At 35.7% G+C, this 24,346-nt stretch overlaps 1 protein-coding gene across 4 annotated transcripts in view; it reads right to left on the bottom strand.

The window, feature by feature from the left end:
* Nucleotides 1-767: 767 nt before the first annotated feature.
* JMJD1C (jumonji domain containing 1C) overlaps nucleotides 768-24,346 on the bottom strand; it is a 264,444-nt gene continuing 240,865 nt past the window's right edge. For all 4 annotated transcript variants that reach the window (XM_030335558.1, XM_030335559.1, XM_030335560.1 and 1 more), the window contains 13 exons: nucleotides 23,009-23,098; nucleotides 22,382-22,509; nucleotides 21,979-22,192; nucleotides 21,240-21,454; nucleotides 20,274-20,552; nucleotides 17,174-17,342; nucleotides 16,525-16,615; nucleotides 15,391-15,521; nucleotides 14,885-15,007; nucleotides 11,807-11,946; nucleotides 9,906-10,082; nucleotides 1,707-1,838; nucleotides 768-1,402 (listed from right to left, as the gene is read on the bottom strand). In XM_030335558.1, the coding sequence (XP_030191418.1) occupies nucleotides 1,313-1,402; nucleotides 1,707-1,838; nucleotides 9,906-10,082; nucleotides 11,807-11,946; nucleotides 14,885-15,007; nucleotides 15,391-15,521; nucleotides 16,525-16,615; nucleotides 17,174-17,342; nucleotides 20,274-20,552; nucleotides 21,240-21,454; nucleotides 21,979-22,192; nucleotides 22,382-22,509; nucleotides 23,009-23,098 (1,979 nt within the window). In that variant the 3' untranslated portion in view covers nucleotides 768-1,312. The remainder of the gene's footprint in view (nucleotides 1,403-1,706; nucleotides 1,839-9,905; nucleotides 10,083-11,806; nucleotides 11,947-14,884; nucleotides 15,008-15,390; nucleotides 15,522-16,524; nucleotides 16,616-17,173; nucleotides 17,343-20,273; nucleotides 20,553-21,239; nucleotides 21,455-21,978; nucleotides 22,193-22,381; nucleotides 22,510-23,008; nucleotides 23,099-24,346) is intronic.

The raw sequence follows: 24,346 nt of genomic DNA, 5'->3' as shown, positions 1-24,346 counted from the left end.
ATAGCTATTAAAACGAAGACTCTGAATTAAAGCAACTTACCAGGGTCACACAGTAAGTAGCAGAACTCATATTCAACCTAGACTGGCTGACTTTAGGCCACTGTGTCCCCTCCTGTCTTCCTCCCACCCCCAAAACTATCTTATCAGCTAGCTCTGTGGTGAAACACATTTACTTGAAACTGATCACATACGCTCATAATCATGGCTTTAAAAATTCACATACGCATTCTTCTTTCAATGAAAATGTGTTCATAAATAACAAATAGTAGTTACCGGTATTCTTTTTTTCAGTTGTGCCATAGGACAAATGAGTTGAGGCACTTGTGATGGCCCATAAAGTCTAAAGAAAAGCACAAAACTTATAAAACAAAGGAAAAATGTCCCAGAAGAGAACATTGTAAGAAAATGCTTAGTAGTCATCATGATGATGAATCCTTGGTAGTATGCACATCATAAAAGGAAGAACTCTGGAACACGCCATTTTTTGATAAAGTCCTTTTAATGGAAAATGTAAAACCCCTTTCAACTTTAATGTACAAAGCCATATGTAACACTTGCACTTTTAACAAATAAAAGCAAGCCAATGTTTTTAAAAAAATACATCATTAAATGTATATATGTATATATTTACATAGCATATTAAGTTTAATATTTAGCTTTAAAAGTTCACATAAATTTTACCAAAATGAGACAATTTTAAATAAATTACACCTTTTGAAAATGTTAAATTGTACAGTCAATAGCTTCAACAAAATATTGAAGTGTCCGTATTTAGTATCTACTTTATATACTTCATATTTTACAAATTTTACAATTATTTGGCAGTAATTTCTGATTATGACATGAATGCTGTGCGATTCAGCAATTTCCCAAATGCAGGCAATAGCTGGTGTTTGTGTCCTATTCTCACAGTAACTGTCTCAATGTAGTGAAAAATATCCGTTATTTTAGTAAACTGTACAAGGTCACATTTACACTTGATCAACAATATAGCGTAGAATTTTGTGTGTTTTTTTTGTCAAAAATAAATACATCATTTTAAATCTGGCATTTTCACAAACATCATATACACTATAATACAAAAACAGCTATGAAGTGCTGCTTTTTAAATTTAGCTTGTTTTCATAACTAACATTGCATCACAGGAACTGTGACTTATGCTATACTGCTGCGGTATCAGTAACAAGTAATTGCTACAAAAGAGAATTTCTTGGCACTGATGGTTTTATGAAGCTTAAGTCAATGTGCATACTTATCATCGTTCGAAAGTAATTACAGTTCAATGGCCTAAAAGTATCAAACTGGACCACACCTAATTTTCTTCCATATCCTCTACTTCGTCTTCATGTATCTTCAAAGCTCTCACCATTTCCTTAACTGCATGATACAATATATTTTTAACCTGAAAGAGATTTTGATATTTCTAATCACTTAAGCTGGAGATAAATTAAAGCTTTTTTTTTCTTAATGAGGGAAAGATACACTCAAAATAAAATAAATGTCAAAGTTAAAAAAATGTTAAACTGAAAGTTAAAATAAGGGCCACTGAAAATCATACAGTTAAATGCATACTGTTATTAAGCTGTGGTTGTTATCCTAATGTGACAAACAAGGACAATGATTGCCTAAGCGGTTATGCACGTATCGTATTTCTGAATATAAAAGGCACATAAGAACAGGAGTCAGTTAGAAAATTCATCTCCTACCTGTAGTTTATCATCGTAATTGATTTCCTCCTTCAAAAGTCTCAGTTCCTGTGTTAAATGAAATGACTGTACAAGATGTTCTGGAGACACAAAGTCTTCAGTTACCTGAATACAGCTGTGAAAATTCTGTACCTATCCCCGAAACAAAACAGTAAAATAAAAATTTTAGGAGGCAGGAATACCAGAGAACTTATTTTCTCCTGAACATCAAATGCATTTCAAAGCAGAACACCACGCTTTTATGAGAGTTCTATCACTGAAAAGCTTTCATGTGGAAGGACTGTGTAAATGTAGTATTTTTAAATGATGAAAAGAACTTTTCCAGAAATCCTTCAGAGAAGCTAATAATCAGATTCTAAATTACCAATTTGGTCATGGTGGATTTCTTGGTGTTACTTTAAAAAAAAAAAAAAGAGCGCAGCTGATGGGATCTGCTTCCCTGTTCAGTGCAATCTGATGTCGCTCCTCTGGCTTTCAGCATCTGGGTCATTTCACTGTTAATTTTTACACCAGAGAGTGGGTTAAAGCATAAGAAATGAAATTTAGTTTGTGAACAACTGGGAAGAAATCCAGTTCTAGACAGATCTATTGCTCATGACAGTTTTAGAATTATCCTAGGATTTTATTTTTGCCTTTCAAATTAAACAACTAAAGATACATTCAGTCTCTAGTGGCGATATTACAACTGATGTCTCCCCTGACTGAAATGGTTTTCACAAAAAGCCAATTTTATGTTATTTATACACCATGTACAAACTGACTTGGTACTTCACTATTTCTTGGAACTGTTTTTTTTTGTTTTTTTTTTTTATTAATGCTTAGTGTAATGACAGAGAGAGAACAAGGCTGATCCAGTCCAGATTTTTGTGATGTTCTAGGTCTTACAGTGATATTTAAAGACATCATAAAATTCCTGGGAAAGGAGAAATAACTGAAACTAAACATTTAAACTAATTCTAATTTTTAAAAGATGAAAATAAGTCTAATTGGGAGGTGTGAAAAGTAAGATAGTAAGTGGGGATAGAGAACTGTGAAAAAATGTGATAGAGTGATGGATTCCAAAAGTGCTGGAATTTCTCCTCTGGGAATAATGTCCACCTGCTCAAGTCTGCAGAGTTCTTTAAGTCAAGCACTGTGCCTCTACTGATAACTTGGTAGCACATATAAACATTCTCTTCCGTTAGTCACTAGGTTGTTGGTTCTTCTGTAGGACGAACACAGTGATGCCTCACATTTTCAGCACTGCTATATAGTTTCGCTGGATCTTCACCATGTGTCTCTAGAACAGATGCTCTATTTCACAGAACAGGAAATGATGGATAAGAAGTTCAGTGCCTGTTCCAAGATAAATCAGCCAACAAATGGCAAGCCAACAGGAACCCAGCTCCTGTAACATTTTGTCTAACAGATGCTTTATAGTCCTATATTAACTCGGTCCTGTATTAACTCAGTCCAGCATACACTCTCCAAATGTCCTTTCACTTATCTGAATGTACCGTGGGGATTAAGCCTTCAAAAGTTCTGCCGTGTACCTTTTAGCATGTCTGCACCTACTTATAATTTTTCTCTTCATTGATATTCTAATTTTGTTCATACATCATCTTCCTGATTTTCTTTACCAGAGTCCTTTAGCTCTTTGAGTACACTTATGACACATGACTTAAAGTCTATGTCTAGTAAGTCCAATGTCTGGGCTTCCTTGAGGAGGGACAATTTATGTCGATTGGTTCTTCCCCTATTATTAGGCATTACTTTATGGTTTCTGTTTATGCCTTGTAACTTTTTCCTGAAAAATGGACACCTGAACATTATAATGTGGTTACTGGAAGTCAGATTCTCCCTGTGCCTTAGGGTTTGCTGCTGACTGCTGAAGGCTGGAGTCATCTATATTTTTTGTGACTTTTCAACACTATTTCTGTTAAGACCATATTATTCCTTGTTGGGTGTGATCACTGAAGTCGCTGTTCCATTATCTGTGGTCAGGCAGTGACCTGCCAGAGATTTTCTAAATGCCCCAAATCAGCTGTCCTTTTCTTTACTGAGCAGTCCCCTGGTTGATATAAATTTGGATTAAATTCCAGAGTTCTGAATAAGTTGATTCTGTTGGTTTTACCAGTTTATGGTTGTTTTAAAATCATTTTCAGGACCATGACATTTATTATTGCTTATAAATACTATTATGTTTTCTGGGCTCCTGGGTGGCTCAGTTGGTTAAGGATCTGATTTCGGCTTGGGTCATGATCTCACAGTTCGTGAGTTAGAGCCCCACATCTGTGATAGCAAAGAACCTGCTTGGGATTCTGTCTCCCTCTCTTTGCCCCTCCCCTACTCGTGTTCACTCACTCTCTCAAAAAATAAACTAAAAAAAAAATGCTGTTATGTTTTCTAATGACCTCAACCTGATACATTTTACATAAAGGCTTACAGTTAGTGTGAAGAGTCAAGAACACATTTGAACTCTTCGTTCCACTTATTAATTCTGGGCCATCTTTGAGTCAAATTTCTCACCTTCTTGACAAACTGTCTTATTCATACTTGCCTTCAGGACCAATTATAATCATAAACAGGTAATGTTAAAAAAGTGTAACTCTTTGTGTTCACAGGTTATTATCTTGCCACTGATTGCCATATACACAAGTGATTTGTGAGAACTTCAGAGTGAAAGATTTCGCCAAAGTCCTTTTAGCATTATGAATGCAGAGAATTCACAAGTAGCAATATTATAAACTCACTATAAATGGACAAACACAATCAATGAAGATAAATAGTTAAGGACAAACTTATCACTGAAGATTTTGTGACTTTTTTTTTAATAAAGTTTTTTTTTATTTTGAGAGAGAAAGTGAGTGCACATGTATGAGCAGCAAGAGGGGCAGAGAGAGGGAGAAAGAGAAGGGAGAGAGAATCCTAAGCAGACAGAGCCCAACATAGGGCTTGATCTCAAGAACTGTAAGATCATGACCTGAACCGAAATCAAGAGTCAGATACTTAACCAACTGAGCCACCCAACACCCCTGTGGCTTTAAAAAAGGGGAAGAAAAGGGGGTTTCTTTTAAAATAAAGGCCACGATGAACATCAGGGTACTAGAGCTAAGACCAAGGAAATCCTGGAGGTGAAGGTCCACATGCCCCATCTAATGATATATCAGACTTTCACAGATTCAGTCATGTTTGCCAGTGAAGATAAGCCGGCAACTAACTGAAGAGGGAAGTTCTTTTTTTTTTTTTTTTTTTTTAAATTTATTTATTTTTGAGAAACAAAGTGAGACAAAGTGTGAGCAGGGGAGGGGCAGAGAGAGAAAGAGACACAGAATCTGAAACAGGCTCCAGGCTCTGAGCAAGCGGTCAGCACAGAGCCTGATGCAGGGCTCGAACCCACAAACTGTGAGATCATGACCTGAGCTGGAGTCGGATGCTCAACCGACTGAGCCACCAGGTGCCCTGAGTAGTTAATACATATGGAGAGTTGTGGCAATGATACTTTCCCTCAGCTAGGCCTCTCAAAGTGCTCACTGATGACAAACCAAAGAATACAATGGATCATTTGGTCAAAGCCATGTTTTGATAGATGCCCTGGATTTGCAAGGGCTTCTTATCTGCCTGGTTTTCGAGGCGTGGTCCTCAGAGAGTACCATCAGCATCACCTGGGAACTCGTTAGAAATGCAAAATTTCAGGTCCCCCCTTGGACCCACTGAATCAGAAATTCTAGGGGTGGGGTCTAGCAATCTGTGTTTGATTAAGCCCTTGAGGAAATTCTGATGTATTTTTAAAGCACAAGAACCACTAATTAAGAGTTTGGGTTTATTTTAAGGGCTACCTGTAGTCTGTTGGAAGTGAAGTCATCAACGAAAAGTTTTCAGGACCTCTAAGGACTAAATGAGTTGTAAATGGTAATACATCTCAAATCCAAGTTAATATGGTGAATGTTTTTTTTTTCCTTTTAATTTTCTCTCAAAACCACGTTATCGTCAGTTGTGAGTCATGTACAGCACCCTTTCAACAGAGTACAAATAACCATGCTGTCATTATCACACCACATAAGGAAAAGAAGACAGAAATTGTTGTGCTTATAGCTGGCGATTCTATGCCAAAATCTGCCGCGGAGCTGTCCCAGAGCACTCAGCGAGCTAGTGGCGAAGCTCAGAATAGAATCTGCCAGTCTAGGTTATCCATGCAGTTTCAGTGTACCGGAGTGGGAATATCTTTTATACTCTAGAAATCTACGATGAAATTTGCTCTCTAGAATCTAAATGATATTTCTACCTAGCTCAAAAGAGAGCATGTTTTTCTATGTACTTATGTGTACAGTCATAATTGGAGTTATATTCTAACCTAAGTAAACTTTCTGAAGTGGCCAGAGAAGACACATACAAAATGAGGCTAAAATTGACACGTTTGTACAAAGAGCACAATATATATAAATTGTGGAAAGTCATAACTTTGTTTTCATCTGTACTTGTGTGAAAGTATGTTGTATATGAGAACATATTTTCAAGCTGTCAGGACTTACAAATATTTAAATGTATTATCCTAAACATGGGAGACAGCAATGAAAAACAGAAAGCTCTGTCCTCAAGAACCTTCTATTCCAGTGGGGATTAAAAGACAATAAACAAATTAAGTAAATTATGAATAATATTAGAAGGTGATGATCAAAATGGAGGAAAATAAAGCAGGGGAGATGACAGGGAACTGGGAGACATAATTTGCAGTTTAAAACTAAGGTGAGTGGGATGCCTGGGTGGCTCAGTTGCTTAAGCGACCGACTTCAGCCCAGGTCATTTTCTCACAGTCTCTGGGTTCGTGCCCCGTGTTGGGCTCTTTGCTGGCAGTTCAGAGTCTAGAGCCTGGAGCCTACTTCGGATTCTGTGTCTCCCTCTCTCTCTGCCCCTCCCCTGTTTGCTCTTTGTCTCTGTCTCTCTCAAGTAATAAACATTTTTTAAAAATTAAAAAAAAACCAACTAGGGTGAGGAAGGTGACATTTGAGCAAATAAAGCCTGTAAAGAATGTTAAGAAGGAAGTCTTACAACAGATATCTGAAAAAAGAATTCCAGGCCAAAGGATTAGCAAGTACAAAGGCCCTGGGGTACAAACACGTATGGTGTATGTGAAAACCATAGCAATGGCAGGCAGGGTGGTCAGAGAGAAGTAAGGAGGAGAGAAGTAGGGGAGGAAGGCAGTGAAATTGTGTATGTGTGTGTGTGCGCGTGTGTGTATACATGAGAGCATGGACAGGATACAAATAAAGATCATTTGTGGCCTGGGGAAGCTTTGAGTGGAGTGTTATATGAACAAAACTTTTTAACAGTATCACTCTGCCTAGTATTTTGAGAAAACATGGTTTTTTTCCCCCCAAAAAGCAGCAGCAGAGAGACATGTACATAGCATAGAATCTCTGTGGTAACACTGGTTACCTTTGAAGGAGAGGAGCTGGGGGCAAAGGTGAGAAAAAGACTGAATTTTTACTGTGAACCCTTTGTACTGTTTGAATTCTTAAAAATCATATAAATGTATTACATTTCAACATAAAAATTATTTGAAAATAGTCCTTTCAACAGATAATAGAACTGATATATCCATATGCAAACAAAAAACAAAAAACCTCGGTCCAATACTTTGCACTATGTACAAAAATTAACTAAAAACTAGTCACAGACCTAAATTTAAGACTAACAACAATAAAGCTTATAGAAGAAAACGTATAAGAACATATTTGTGATCTTGGGCTACACAAAAATTTTGGAATTACAACAATAATAAAAGTATGCTACATAAAAGAAAAAAACTGATCACCTGAACTTCATCAAAATTAAAACACTTCTCTTTAGAAGACACCATTAAGGGGGTGCCTGGGTGGATCAGTAGGTTAAGCATCTGACTTCAGCCTAGGTCATGATCTCGCCATTACTGAGTTCGAGCCCTGAGTCGAACTCGGTTGCTGACAGCTCAGAGCCTAGAGCCTGTTTCAGATTCTGTGTCTCCCTCTCTCTCTCTGCCCCTTCCCCACTCACACTCTCTCTCTCTCAAAAATAAACATTAAAAAATTTTTAAAAAAAGAAAAAGAAAAAAAAACCCAACTGCGAAAATGTACAAAATATTTGAACACACATTTACCAAAATGCATATAAAGATGATAGCAAATAAGCACGTGAAAAGATGCTAAACATACCTGGTTATTAAGAAAATGTAAATTAAAAGTACGAGATACCAATGCACATGTATTCAAACGCTTGCAAACAAAACTGACAATAAGTACTGACTTATCACTGTCCCCAGATGGAAACCACCCAAATATTCTTTAATTGGTAAGTGGATTAAAAAAACAAAACAAAACCATTATATTTATACACAGAACAACTACCCAGCAATCAAAAGAAACCAAATACTGATACACACAACATGGATAAATATCAAATGTATTACATGTTGAGTAAGAGAAGTCAGATTCTAAGGGCGACATATCATAGGACATTCTAATACAGGCAGAACTATAGGAGGAAACAAGTGGTTGCTGGAATGTCAGGTTGGAAAAGTTGACTAATAAGGGGCAGGAGGGAATTTTTAGGAGTCATGGAAGTGTTCACTATTTTGTTGTGTTGTGACCTCACTATATAGTTCTCAAAACTTATAGAATGCACATATATAAAATTATACCTTGATTTAAAAAACTACACTGTCCAGTTTTATTAACTTGAAGAAAGTAGATACTGGATAAAGTTAAATATGTAAGGATTTTCAGGGGAACTTGTTTCATATTATCAAAGAATTCTTTCTATTTACAAAAAGATTCACTGCACTATTCTCTTAAAAAGACTGCTTCATTGAGGATATTTTACTTTTTTGTTACTAATTAGCTCTTTTCTGATAAGAGACTAGAAGGCAAAAAAAAAAAAAAAAAGGGTATGTGGGGTGAATCCCATTTAAACTTTAACCATAGGGGCACCTGGGTGGCTCAGTCGGTTGAGTGACTCTTGGTTGCCGCTCAGGTCATGATCTCACAGCTAGTGGGTTCGAGCTTGGGATTCTCTCCCTCTCTCTCTCTGCTCCTCCCCTACTCACACTCTCTCTCTCAAAACAAATAAATGAATAAAAAACTTAAGAAAAATTAATGAAAAAATAAAGCTGAATCAAAAATGAAACAACTCTGATCACTGACCATGGGACAATAAAACAATTTAATATAAATAATGTATTAATTTAATCAACACATTTAATATATTTTTTCCTCCAGGAAGTTATTGTAGTGAAACAGGTGTATTATTATGTTTGTGTTTTACTATCATAAATGCCATTTGATATTTAAGAATGATAAATCTAACCCTGAGCTTGACATATTAATAAAAACTAAGTAACTATTATCATTTATGGAGTATTTGTGGTATTATATAACAATGTCACAACATTACACAGGCAGTTATTGCATATATATGGTTATACAAAATGTGGAAAATTTTCCATGTCTTACGTAAAAGTACACATATGAGATATGTATAATATCTCAATAACCAGGTGGTGGGAAAGGTGGCGAACCCACTCTGGGGCAAACTAGCTTTTTGGGTTCTTGGGTTTCCCCTACACACTTTGTTACTGTGAAGGCTAAGCTGGTCCACAGTAGCTCCAGTCTACAGGAATCCACTGTATGCTTTTAATACAATCCTCCAAGCCCACTATGCCATTTTGCCAAGTGCCACATAGTCAAGCCACAGAAGCAAAGATAAGGTGTTTTAGTTTCTAAATTTTGTGGATCAGTAGCTATGAAAATTACATACTTTCTTTGGAAACATTATCACTGTGTTAGCAACCTGACAAGGGGGGGAGTTACACAAAAGCCTGAATTTTCGAACGGTCTAGTCAATACTTCATTCTGCTCAATTTGGTGCCTTAGAAAATGTGTGATGTCTCACTACCAGGAACCGAATATATAGTATCTCATTTTCCCCTTAAAAAGACTTAAAAATTAGATTTACATCCACTAAACCAGAAACAATACAAAAATGGAAATCTGGCTCATGTTAAAATAATTTCAGTTCTCAAACCATTTAACTACGTCAGATCTCTTCAAGCACGGGAAAGCTATCTTGGTAATTTCTTAAGGAAAACAAACCGGTGCGGGTCATTCTCTTACTTACCAGAACAATTCCTTTTTCAAAATTGGTTCTTTCAGTAAATAGACGTGTTAGAAATAAGTTTGTACGCACCTGATGAAGTGCTCCTGCTGGTAAGACAATGGCATCACCGAGGAACTGAATGAGAGTGCAAGTTCTGACTCCATATTCCTCAAGCAGTCTTTGGCGGAGCTTTCTGTTCACATACCAGCTTTGGTCACGTATTGGATCATGTTCTGGTAGAACTTCAAGGCCTTGTTCTTTTGAAATCTGCAATATGGATTAAAATTAAAATATATACCTCAGTTTTAAGTAAGGGAAATGATAAATCCCATTCAGTTAAATTTCAATTTTCTTTACAATAACCATCTCTTGTTCTAATAATCTTAACCATCTTTTGTTCTTAAAATCTTATGGAATGTGTGCACTTAAGGTAATAATATTCTACGACAATTTGAAAAGCCAAAGGACATTACAACAATATTGCACAAAGAGGTTCTGTTAGTAAAGCGAATCATACTACCACCTTTAAAAAAAAAAAAATGTGTTTATTTTGAGAAAGACAGAGAGTGAGTGAGTGTGGGGGAGGGGCAGAGAAAGAGAAAGGGAGAGAATCCCAAGCAGGCTCCACAGGGTCAGCACAGAGCCCTGAGGGGTTTGGGGTTTGATCTCCCAAACCATGAGATCATGACCTGAGCACAAATCAAGTGTCAAGACTCAGATGCTTAACTGGCCGAACCACCCAAGTACCCCTATACTATCACCTTCTCAGCTCCTCCTTGCCCCATGAAGATTCTATCCATTTGGTTTCTTTACTGTTATTTCAAGAGTACAGCACAGAGATTAGGGAAAGCTCAGTTTAGTAGCTTTTTTTCCAAGAGCCAAACCATCCATATGTATGGACTTCTTAAATACTTCCTGATCCTGATCTTTTTAGAAAGGTAAGTACAGGGGCACCTGGGTGTCTCAGTCAGTTATGCGTCTGACTTCGGCTCAGGTCATGATCTCATGGCTCGTGGGTTCCAGCCCACGTCAGGCTCTGTGCTGATGGCTCAGAGCCTGGAGCCTGCTTTGGATTTTGTGTCTCCCTCTCTCTCTGCCCCTCCCCCACTCATGCTTTGTCTGTGTCTCTCAAAAATAAATAAAAAACATTAAAAAATATATACGTACAAAGGTAAATACCTTTATATTACTAAACTTTTAATCTTTGAAAAACCAATTTCAAGGGACACTTTTACTAAAATAAAGATCCTACCTTCTTTAGATGTTTCTATGACATATTAGTTTTTCTATCCTGTACTTTTTACTACTTTTCACCAAGGGAAACATCTGACTCATCAACAGATTAGTTCTTTACTATAAAGGAGATAGGGGAGCACTAGCAACTGAGAACAAGTTTGCCATTCAAATATCTCAACATGAAATGGGCTTTAAAAGGAGTAAGAGAAAGGAGTTTCTGACTTTCAACAGCAACAAGAAATCCTGTCCTCTTTTGAAGCAAAAATTATTTAATGATCTTATGTTGCTGAATGATAAATGAAGTTACGTTAAAAATTTCTAGGGGCGCCTGGGTGGCCCAGTTGGTTAAGTGTTCGACTCTGGATTTCAGTTCAGGTCATGATCTCACAGTTCAGGAGTTCAAGCCCTGCACTGGGCTTTGTGCTGACAGTGTGGAACCTGCTTGGGATTCTCTCTCTCAAAATAAATAAATAAGTAAACACTTAAAAAAAAAAACAAGTCCTTGGGGCACCTGAGGGGCTCAGTCAGTTAAGTGACTAGTTCTTGATTTTGGCTCATGTCATGATCTCACAGTTTGTGAGATCGAGTCCCGTGTTGGGCTCCGCACTGACAGCAGGGAGCCTGCTTGGGATTCCCCCTCCCCCACTCACACTCATGCTCTCTCTCTCTCCTCTTTAAGAATAAATAAACTTAAAAAGAATTACTAAGTCCTTGCTCAAGGTGAAGAAGTAAACTATTCGTAACCTAAATTATACCTTTTGAAGAAATTCCCTTATCTTGTCAATGTCTTTCCCTGCATAAATATGCCACAGAGCACCAGGTATCTCACTTGAGTCCTTCAATCGTTTTCTTAAAACATCATCCAAATCTTCTTCCTCAAATTTCTTGAGTACTCCTGAAACATAGGAGAATATTTTCAAATTAGTCAATAAAGAGCACCAGGGAGCCAAGTGTCCTAGAACTGACCTATGAGAGCAGCACAGTGCCTGACTAGATAAGACTCTTAAGAGAGGAGGTACACACACAGTTATACTGTTACAAAACAGAAAACACTGACCCTAAGGAGGGGGAGAGTAATAGTAACTTTCCCAGATCATTTGTTTTCTGAAAACCAAAGAACAAGGATAAAACACTGAGGGGCTTCTACCTCAAACTTCACCAACTTTCTTCCTGTCCTAAGGGGGTGGTCCTAACAATTGATTTGTACTCATACAGCATTTCATAACTGACTGAAGACTTTCATGACCACTGCTAACTACTTAGTAAGGTAGGCAAGGATCATAATCTCTATTTTAGGCTTGAGCAAATAGGTTCAGTTGGGGGGGGGGGGGGGGTTTGTTCATTACCATGACATGACTACTAAATGGCCAAGCAAAATGTCTTAGAATTCCTGGGAGATCTCATATGTACATATCTGTAATTAAATGCAAATGCTTCATGTGCTGTGGTTTTGAGGCAACATCAGGCCATTCTTCTAAAATGATGACAAACTAAAAACTGAACATCTATATGCATGTACAGAAAAAGGAACAACTAACTGGTTATCTCTGAGTGAAGCATAGGAACGTATACTTTTACAAATTCCTGATTTAACTACAGTGAACATTTAAAAGAAATGTTCTTTTGAGAGAAAAAGAAATTTATTGCTTGATACAAAGAACACCTCAGATATTTCCTAATTTGTAACAGTAAATTCTTTTTTATGCTTAAAAACTGGTTGCAAGGATTTCTTTACTTAGACATGAATGTGTACCAGGCACTGTCCTAGAATGTTGGGACAATAGAGTTAAAGAAAGACCCAGTCAAGACCTCACAGAGTAAAAGAAGGGATTAATAAATGTAGGCGAATAAACAAGAACACCACACTGAGGTCAATGCAATCAGGAGTATAAAAGGTACACAAAACTGGTTCAGTTCTCAAATGTTGTATATTAACAAAAATATAAATTGGCAACCTCAGAATGATTTCTCAATTTTTTCCCATTAAACCTCACTGTTCCATGAATTAAAAAAAAAAGGAGGAGGGGGATTATTGGGGTAGAGAAAGCTTATCTTTTTTAATAAAGGCCTCTAGGGGGAGACAACTATATGAAGGAATATGCCCAGGAGGAGATAGGAGGCAGGAGAGCCATTACAGGTGGAGGAAAAAGCATATGCTTTCAGTAGGTCAGTATTTCTTGATGTGTTTTAAGCATTAACCCTAAACATTCCTTTTTAAAAAAACACTCCTTTTTTTGGGATCATCTATAAAGAGTGGCAAAAGCTTCAGATAAAGACAGCCAAAGGATTAAAATGGATGTTTTCTCAAAAGACCAAATACTATGCTACAAATGAGGGATTGAAGTTGTGCAAGAATAAAGATAAATAACAGTCTCAGCATTTAAGGACATGAAAGACTAGTTAAAGAGAAATGCAGGTATAACCTCTGTATTGGAAAATAAATGCTAGAGGGGTTGATTTGAATGAAGTACAATGAGGTACAAGAGTTAATTAACTACGTAGCATCAGAGGCTTTAAAAAGAACAGTAATCTGAACCATAAGTCACACATTTCTGTATTAGAGCTAAGACTATAACCCAAGTATGCCCAACTCAAATCCTGGAGGGGGTGGCGGGGGGGCTCGGGGGCAAAGAGTTTTTATCTATTATAATCAAGGGTCAATCTAAGAAGCTAAAAAAGAGTGTAAAAAGGATTTTCTAGTTTTGGGGGAATTTAGGTTATGTTTTATGGAAGCTGTCAAATACACAGAAAAACAGAGTGAATACTACAAATGAACCCCCATGTTTTAAGCACCTAGTCACTAAGTTTAGATACATCCTTGGCTCCAGATACAGAACTGGTGAAGTATGTGGTAGGTGGGTAATGTGTAGAATTTCACATGAAGTAAATGCAAACCAGGAAAGATAAAAAATAAATAAATAAAATTCTCGGACCCTAGAAAAGCCTGTGATTCCATAAGGTGTTAAGAACTAGGGGACTAGTACTATAGAAGCCAAAGGCAGCATTTGAAGAAGATGCAGTGATTAACAGTGCCATTTATTACAGAGGGTAAGTATTAAGACCAGAAAGAAACCACTAAAACCACTTACACTGTGAATGTTGTGAGGGCCGCAGCAATAGTAATTTCAGTAGGGCAGCAGGTATAAGGCCAACCCGCACTGAGCTGAAATGTGAATGGCAGTTGACAGGGACAGCAAAGAATCTGTTATGAGGGCAGGAGTGATAGGATGGCAGTGAGGAAGACAAGATTTGAAGGACGTTTCCTTTTGATAAAGAAGAAATAGTCTAGAGTGTACTCCTACTCCAAAGAAAATAAACCAGTCAAGAGGGAAAGTATAAAGAAGAGGACAGCAGGTGGAACAAGGTTTCAGAAAGAAATCCAGAGGATGGAACCTAAAACCTATACACTGGGTAGAGAGCTTATTTCTACTTAGGAGAAAAGATTCCTTCCCTGATAGCAGAGAGGAAAAAATGAAGAATGCTTGAGGCACAAACCACATCTTATTCATCTTCAGACACCCAGTGCTCAGTTTCTAATATCCAATAAATGTTTATAAGTGAGCCTAATGGTTTATTTTCACAAACAGAACATTTAAAGATAGCAAAGGTCAAGTAATAATACTCATTTTTAAAACTAAAATTCCTATTATATCAAAAAAAGACAGGCAAATCAACCACTCTTAAAGTAATAAAGATTAGAATCTCTCTCTATCTACTGCAATTCTTTTTGCAATCTTTGCTGTTTACTGAGAGGCTGACATTCTGGACAATAAGTCCTAGTGTGTGTGGTTATTTAACTGTCATCCCAAAGACCACTATTCAAGTTTCTTTACCTGCTTTTGAAAGAATGCCATTTCCTTTTGCTATGCCAACATAGACTAGAATGTTTACAACATCAGAGACTTCAACATGGAGATTTGTTGTTCCTATGTCATGATCTTTAGCAGCAGCTACACCTGTGTATAAAAAAAAAACTTTTACTTGACCGAACACATATCCTAAATATTCTCCCCAAAATTGGCTCTATGAGGAACATTTGTTAATTGTAATTTGAGCTATAGTCTCCTTGTTTCAAAACCTGCTTCCCAAAAGCCACAATGCAAGAAATTCCCATAAAAATCAAATTAATAGAAAATGTAAATATTTTGCAAGGAATTCATAAGTACTTAACTATATTGGCTATTAATTTCCAATATACTATTTGATAGGAAAAAAAGATTTCAATGGATTACTAGAAAACAGATTTAGTAGTACCTAAAAGTAATTTGACAATTATCTTTGGACAGAAGTTAAAATTTCATATAATTCCAAATTCATGGAAATGTAAATATATACCTACCATAGGCACTGCACAACCTGGGTCCCAGATCAGGGCGCACAAAAAATCCTGGCAAATGAGAGGCCAAGTTGAATTTTCCTTCTGGATTACAATATTCTGGCAATGGCAGGCTTTTTAAAAGATCTTCATACCTGAAGAATAATAACACTGACTTGAACACAGATTTACATTCTTTTCTTAAAATTTCTAATGTTTACATTTTTTGAGAGAGAGAGACAGAGTGCAAATAGGAGAGGGGCAGAGAGAGGGAGACACAGAATCTGAAGCAGGCTCCAGGCTCTGAGCTATCAGCACAGAGCACAATGCGGGGCTCAACGTGGGGCTCAACCTCACAAACCGTGAGATCATAACTTGAGCAAAGTTGACAAACTAACTGAGCAACCCAGGTGCCCCTACAGATTTACATTCTTCAGTGCTTTCATAATTTTCAAGTTGTTCAAAAGTTAATACAACCTTTCTCTAAGGACTTTGACAGGTAACACTTTCCTTGACCTCATTCAGTTAAAATTTTTTTTAAACATCTGAGAAAGAGGGCACCCCTGACCTCATTCAGTTTAAATGAATGCGTAACACAAGGGCAAGCAAGCATCAAACAGAAGTGACAATGACTAAAATTGCAGTTCTGCTTCTCTAGTCTTAGAAAATTAAAAGCATGAATGGGTGCCTGGGTGTCTCAATCAGTTAAGTGTCAGACTCTTGATTTCAGCTCAGGTCATGACCTTGTGGTTTGTGGGATCAGGCCCTGCATGGTGTTCTGCACTGACAGCATGAGCCTACTTGGGATTCTCTCTCTCCCTCTCTCTGTACCCCTCTCCTGCTCTTGCTCGGTCTCTCAAAATAGACACGTAGATAGATAGATGGATAGGCAGACAGATAAATATGTACATACATAAAGCACCGACAGAATGGAGGTCCCAAAAAGAATTCCATGTCCTTTGACATTAGCATTCTTTCCTTTACTTCCTAACATAAAGACTTTATCCTGCTGAGGCTACAGAGATTGGGTTTTGCTTTTAATTGGCAAAGAAAATGCCTACAGGTCAAATATACAGTTCCTTATCCTACTTCTGGGGATAATCTCAGCTCAATTTCAAAAACCCAGGTGTTAAAAAAAACAAGTTTTAAAATCTATACCTTGCTGGCATCATAGTCTTGAAGTCTTCTCCTGAAGGGCAATCTTTCAATTTTAAAACAACTGTTTCTCCACTTTTCATTTTTTGCCGTTCTATAAAGAATGCAATTTATTACTAAAAGATAATCTCTGCCTTTTCATTGTTATTAATGTTTGGAGAGGAAGGAAGAGATGTAAAATGAATGATTCAATTGTACAGTAGGTATTTAATGAATGCTTGCTCATTGCCTTTAATTTCTTATGTACTTACATAGTTTTAGGAATTTTATTCCTTAAGTATATAGGTACTTATAATAGTGCAAAAATATTCTTTAAAAATTTTTACAATTGTTATTGAAATCAGTCTTACATTTTTACTTTTAATTTCTAAGTGTTTTACATACATAACTCTCAAAGGTTTATGGGGTTGCCAAAAATACTCGCCGTATAAGGAAACACGGTATGAATAACTTATGTATGGTCAAAGGAAATTAGGGGTGGAGCCAGGAATAAGACTCAGTCTCTTGTTTCTAAGTATTTGTTTCTTTTTTTATTAGCCAAAGTAATATAGAAGTTTCAAAGATTAAAAATCTGTTTAAGTCATATTTGCAATTTATCATTATTGGAGGAGTAGGTTTCAGAAAACAGTAAAACAAACAAAAAACAACATACTTGAAACTTCTTCAAAACCATCCCAGAATTCCTTAACATTGGCATTTGAAATAATGCTGTCTTTGCAGTTCAAGAGATCAGCTTGGTGGTCTCCAAAATCAAGACTAATTGACTCCGCCTTCCACAAGCTAATGTTCATTTTCTTATGCACACCAGAAACCACTGCAGGCTTATAAATAGATAGATCAATAAATAAGTTAAAAGGTATATAAGGACACTCAAAATTTGATTTTATATGCACATACAACAAATGGATAACAGCTTAAGTTTCAGGACTAATGACAAACTGTGAGAATAAAAGAGACTATTAAAAATAGTCCCTGACCTGGAAAGATGTTTACAATATACTGTCAAAGAGAAAAGATAACGGGAGAATGCCATATAAAGTACACTGCCATTTTTGAAAATTAAAATGTGTAGTAATTTTTAGGAAAGAAGTCCAAAAAACTATACTAAAAATTTTTGTTCTGGGCAGTATAAATATGGATTTTTGGTTGCTTTATCTATAGACTAATTTTTGAAGATAGAACACATTTGTATGTATCTAACATACATAATAAGATTTTACAATAAAATACATACAGTCATTGAGATTAAAACATAATTTGTATCACTTAAAACACACAGGAGGTTCTTTACCTCCACAAGGATCATGATAAATAAAACATTAAATAACCAGGCATAACATTAAATTTCAAGCTTAATGGCTGATTCCTTAAAAGTAAGTCTCTCCTTTGAAATCATATGAATTTGAATTCCCTCGAGGCTATTTAATCCTAAAACTAACAACTGAAGATTTATAGCTTCTAAGACTCCAATGCTGATGTAAAAAACAAAACAAAAAACAAACACACAAAAAACAAAACAAAAACTTTTAAGATAGTCTGATGTACTGTTCTTAAGGTGGTTTTTTTTTTTAATTCCTTTATTATAAAAGAAGCAAAAATCTGGGATATGGAGAACAAAGAAAGTTGTGATTTGAGAATCTCTTGTAAAATATAATATATAGTAAGTAATCTTAAACTTCATTAGACAATTAAAATTTGGGGAACCATAGAGCATAATAACCTTTGGGTAGGGTTATCAGAAAAGAAAAGAAAAACAACAAAAACCATCCTTGAGTCTAGTTAACTACTTGGGTGACTATTCCATTAAACCTCCTTTCAAGGGAGTAATGATATACATCCAACATTTAAAAATAGGTTCAGTTAGGGGCGCCTAGATAGGTTAGTAGGTTGAATAACTGACTCTTGGTTTCGGCTCACGTCATGATCTCACGGTTCATGAGATCGAGCCCCACACCGGGCTCCACACATTGACAGCATGGAGCCTGCTAGATATTCTCTCCCCCTCTCTCTGCCCCTCCTCTCCTCACACGTACGTGCACAAAACACTCTCTGTCTCTCTCAAATAAGTGAACTTAAAAAAAAATCTTATCAGCTATTAGATAATTAACTATTATTGGCAATTTACGTATTAATTCCCAGCCCCTATTATGGCTATCCAGGAATACTCCTAACTAGCCCAATGCCACTCTTTCTAATGGTAACCATATTGTTAAAAAAAAAAAAAAAAAGAAATGACAGAGGCAAATTAACTAGTGTATTAGAATCTTCTGAAGCAGATTCCTAGGGTACGTACCATCATCATCACCTTCCTGAAATAATGGAAACCTACCTAATTTGACTCCTTGTCTCTAGTGTTATTTTCCCCTAATTCAACTTCCAATCTGCTTTGCTGTCAGTTAATTTTAAAATGTCAATCTGATTACTTTGATTCCTCAAATAAAACCAACAGCTACAGAATAAAATTCAAACTCCTTAGTGTGATTAAGGCCCTTCATAATCATAACTCTAATTACCATTTCCTCACCATTATCCCACAGAACTCTTATCTGTGTTCCAGGCAAACAAAACTACTTAACAGTTTCCCAAGCACCTGATGCTTTTGATTATTTCCAGTATCTTGTTCACATCCAGAAAATTTTCACTTAACCCCTGAGACATCAATTCAGACTACCCCTTTGGAATTAGTACTCTAGCCTAGTCATTCCCTCTTTTGGTTTTTTTAGAGTACCTTAAAATGGTCCTTAGCATATTTAATGTATTTATTAAAATATTTCCGTTGACTGTTCAAGCATACAGAAAATCAAAAGGTCTAAATTATGACCCACCAATGGCATCAGGGCTTCAAGGAGAGCCAACCAGAAAAAAAAGAAAAAAAAGAAAGAAAGGAGGGGGAACTAAATATTGTGCAATGAATGGGTATGATTTTGTCTGGGGAGAAAGGAAACAAGCTTTCTTCACAATGTGAAAAGGTTTAGTGACTTAAAAAGATTAAGAACCTTTGCACTAAAATAGTTTGCTCATCTACTTATTTTTATATAACTTACTCATTTTATATATCTTTAATGGCCAGCAAAAAGACCAGGTTTTATTAGGTGCTCAATAACTACCTGCTCAATGAAGAAAGTAAAATAAAATAGCAAAGAATGTTTTCCAGAAAGCAAAGAAAAAACAACATGACAATAGTAAGTCATGCAAATTCTCAATTTTGTTCACAATTTTTGTTCGCATTAATGTAATAAACTGCCATCTGACATGAGTGCCAAACATTCTATCAAAACTTTGGTCAAAGGGAAAATCATTTTTATTTGAACAGAATTAAATAATGGCGTTTGTCATTCAAGATCTGATGAACTAACACATCAATAAATGCTCTACGGATAAACATTAAAGGCAAAAACATCTACACTTTTCATTAGTCCAAGGAAAGTGCTTCTAGTATTAACACTTTAATAATAGATACGTATCTGTTAACTGGACCAAAGTACAAATGTAAAAAAAGGCACTGCCAAATTTGGTAAATATATGGCTTTATTAAAAATCTGTTGACTGATAGCTAAAAAAATGAAACATCAAACAACCCGTGCTTCCCTGTTAATTCATATAAATTTGACCAAAGAATATAAATTCAGAACCAGTAATTCTGGTAACCTTTTTGTTTTCGAGATCTGACTTCCAAATCCAGTAAGTACTATCTTTCCCCTTTCTTCTTATCCAACCAGTTTCAGTTTCACTAATCAGCTTAAAATACTCACTTGTCCATGTTTCCAACACTCTCTGAAAAGCTTCCAATTATTAATATTTTTATAATCCTGAAGCCACAGAATATGCTTCTCGCAGATCCAAGAATGTGGCACGTCATCGTACAACATACTGTTTTCCTCCGTGGATGAATTTCTGCACTCTTTAGGCTCTTCTTTCAGCTCTGGTTTTACATTTATCTTAGAGGCTTTATTTGGTGGAATTTTGTTTTCAACAACTGAAGCAATTATGTCATCAAGAATGTTTGGCATAGTTCTTCCACTTTTACCACTCTATTAGGGGAAAAGTTGTATTTTGAGAGGAAACATATATACATTTTTAAACTTTCACTAACAACTAACATTAACATTTTATCTGCCTTCAAGAATATCTAATCATGTCAGCAAATATGGATCTGTAGTCCCTACGCTGTTCCTAACAGGTATGAACCAGAAGTCTGGTGGTCTTCCATGTGAGAATCTGCCAGGTCTGCAAAAACTGCAACTGTGGCCTTTTACATTATTTTAGGACCAGGGCAGACAAGATAGATAGGTGGAATTTCCCATATACTTTTAAAGATCACTAAAAATTTGTGCCTACCTATGCAATGACTGGTTTTTATTTTCTTCTGGTGCATAATGAAAACAAAAATGGATTACTAAATATTTTAAGTAACAAAACATTAACTTCCATGTGGTTTATTTCCCCTACTAGATAGATACATGGTTTTCAAATTCTGAAGGAGTTATCTTAGGGCTCTTCTGGCATGAAATGCCCCTCCCTCAACCTTTTTCACATGGGAAAAAACCTAAAATCTCCAGCTTTTAAGCTACGAGATTTATAATGCAATTGGGAATATGTCTGGTAATTGGTGTATTTTATTTCATTTGCATCAATTTATTGTGTAGTTCACAGCCAAATCCCCAAATCATCTAAATTTAAGGTCCATATGAAAACCAAAAATCTGGCATCTCACTCACTGGGGTTCCCATCGAATACACTGGGGCAAAGGCAATGCCAGCATCTGTAGAACCCACACGGAGCTTGCCAGCTGTTGTGGTCAGTAAATCTCGTAAGGTTGAGCCTTGTTCATTATTCTGGGACACAGGAGGTGATGTTCTGCTATTTGGAGAATCAGGATTGTCGTGTTCTCTCTCTTCTTTAATTTGATTTTCAAGGGCAAATTCTTTGTTTTCTGAAATACAACATTTACAAAATTCAAATAAAACTAATCATGCTGCTAAAGTACAGACAAAACTGGGACCCTACATTTGATAGTGAGAGATAAAAAGTGTAGCACTAGTGATTTATTCACCTGAACACACACCAGAGGATGGGTTAGATCCTTCAAAATGGAGTCAAACAGTTTGAATATGAAAAGGCCTTCCTCAATATCTTAGACATGTAGCTGAGTTTGCACCTGTCACAAATGAAAAATGCTATAGCTAAAACAGGGAGAAAGTATAGTTTAAGTTACAAATCTACTGCCCTGGTGGCTTTAATGATATGCTCATCCACAAATGATTCTAACTACTTTTGATACAATCACAGGGAGGTGAGTTCCTAACAATAGAAAACAAATGTTTTACTGTATCCAAGCCATACATAATGCAAGCAAAACACAAATGTAAACTGTTCTAAGTGAATATTATAATGTATCATAGTACATTGTTGGTTATATTATAGTCATCTATTATATACTTAGATAACTTCATTTACCTTTTTTTTCCTCTCTGGACTTTTGCTCTGCAAGATCTGCTAACCAGTGCAGTGGTGACTGGGATTCTGGAGGAGTTAACTTGCTGTCTGTGCTTACGTCACTCCCTGGGCTGCTGTTGCCATTACTCTCAGACTTCTGAGGGTTATTCTGCTGCTGAGACTCAGGCATGCACAGAGAAATTTTATTACTGTGATTAAGAACATTCTGTAAAACCTATAAGGGTAGAACAATTAAACTTTAAAAATACTACCTCTTCAATTATTCAGAGTTAAAAGTAGTAATATTTATACAGTAACATAAAAAACATAATTTACAAAACACAAGTCCTAAACTGATTTCAAATAGCAAAGATGATTAATTTAACTATGCATTTCATTTGAATAATTAGAAAGTTTTACTTACTTGAGATACACCATTCACTGCAGGAAAATTTCCAACCTGTATATTCTGTTTGTTAGTACAATGACAATGGGATTTAATACCATATTTTTCTCTAAGAGTGTGCATCACATCTAGAAGATCTGTCAAAACTACAAAATATATAAAAGTGGTTAATAAAAAGATAGTTAAGACAATAAAATTTTTTCCAGTCTTTTCTTGTGCAGGTTTTCTTAGGTCCTTTCACTTTGCTTCCCATTTTTTCCTTCAATTCTTCCAATTCTTTCAGGTTTGATTATTCAACCAAATTCATGTTCTCTATTCTTTTCTCTCACCTCTATTCTTGAAAACTCAGTATGCTCAAAAAAAAAAAAAAAAAAGGAAAATAACCTTTCATCATAAATCTAGTAAGCTTTTCTGCCACACTCTAGTTTCCCCCTCCACAATGGTTCCTCTGACTTTCTTCATCACTGGTTCTGGGCTGGCCTCATTAGGTTTATTACACACCAGATTCTAAGAACTGAACAAAAACAATTCAAGATTAGATAAACCTTACCTCTCCATTCTATTATATTTCTACGCACTCCTAAATAATCTAGACCAAGAAAGAGCTGTTACACTACTAAGTAAATAATGTACATTTATACTTACCAGAACCGGGTATAATTTGAGTTGGCATTAAATGTTTGTGATCATGAGGCTGTCCCTTCACACACTTCATCCAAGCATACAGTTCTTTATCTGTATGATTATAACATACATACTTTTATATCCATCATGGTTTTATAATTATAAAATTAACATATATGAAGAGCTTAACAATTATATAAAATACCAATAGCAGGCCTCAAATTGGTTTGGTTGGTTTTTAAAAGACTAAGATCCACCATTCCGAGAATTTTATAAAAACAAGATACAAAACTGATATAATATTATTTATCCTTTTCTGAAATTACCATTCTTTATTGTCATTAACGTATTAGTTACCTCTATCTTCCTTGTCTAAAATATAAGCTGTTAGAAAGCATTTACAAGTTATTGTGTAGGTTCTGGAGGGGAAAGTTGGAAAGTTTTTAAAGAAAACCAGTTTTAGACTGGATTTGAATTTTATTTAGTCTGAAACTTCATCAAACAATAGTTCTAGATTTTTTATGCTGACTTTAATGAGCTTTATGATATATATTGAAGCTCACAGAGCCACATCATAAGTAACTATGTCATCAAATTTATAGAAAAAGATTTCCTTGAGATCAAGGTATTGAATATTATGATAATTACTGTTATATAAAGCTATAACCTAGCCAATAGGAGTTTATCACAATATTTGACAGTGAAATAGAAATATATAGATAACAATATATAACTGAAGGCATAGAGGTTAAAAAAAAGATACAATGACTATACTTTTAAAATTAACAGGACTGTGAATATCAATAGCAATGCAACTACTAAGATTTATTATACATACCCTATCTTATTCCAAAAATGATACATGCTCATATACATGCAAACAGTATGGAAAAATACGATGAATTAATTTCTTTACTTGGGCAAAGGGAAAACAAAAGTAATATGGAAACAGGAAAAAAGAATATAAAATGCATGTGATGAAGTTTTATAACAGTGGAGCTAATTTTTTAACTAAAAATATCCAAATATATTTGTATAGTTTTGAAGATAGGTAACTGCCCAGACTGCATTCCTTATTATAGCCTCACATCTTACTTATATTTATGTATCTTTTGCATGTCACAGAAACACCCACCTGTGATATTTGGAAATGTGTCCCCACTCTAGGGGTCTTTTTGTTTATGTGTTGGGTGTCTAAGAAAAAGGCTCTAGTAATCTTATCAGTGGAAAAGATACTGATAGCTAAATCATGGTTTATCGAGGTAAGTATTCTGAAAGAGTTTGTTGGATATGAAAATGACATATATCATTTTTAGACATTAAACAGTTTTTTATCACTAAACATGACTTTACTTCTAA

The sequence above is a fragment of the Lynx canadensis genome, chromosome D2 (assembly GCF_007474595.2).
Source record: "Lynx canadensis isolate LIC74 chromosome D2, mLynCan4.pri.v2, whole genome shotgun sequence".
Taxonomy (NCBI): domain Eukaryota; kingdom Metazoa; phylum Chordata; class Mammalia; order Carnivora; family Felidae; genus Lynx; species Lynx canadensis.
This window is presented reverse-complemented; position numbering and strand designations above follow the sequence as displayed.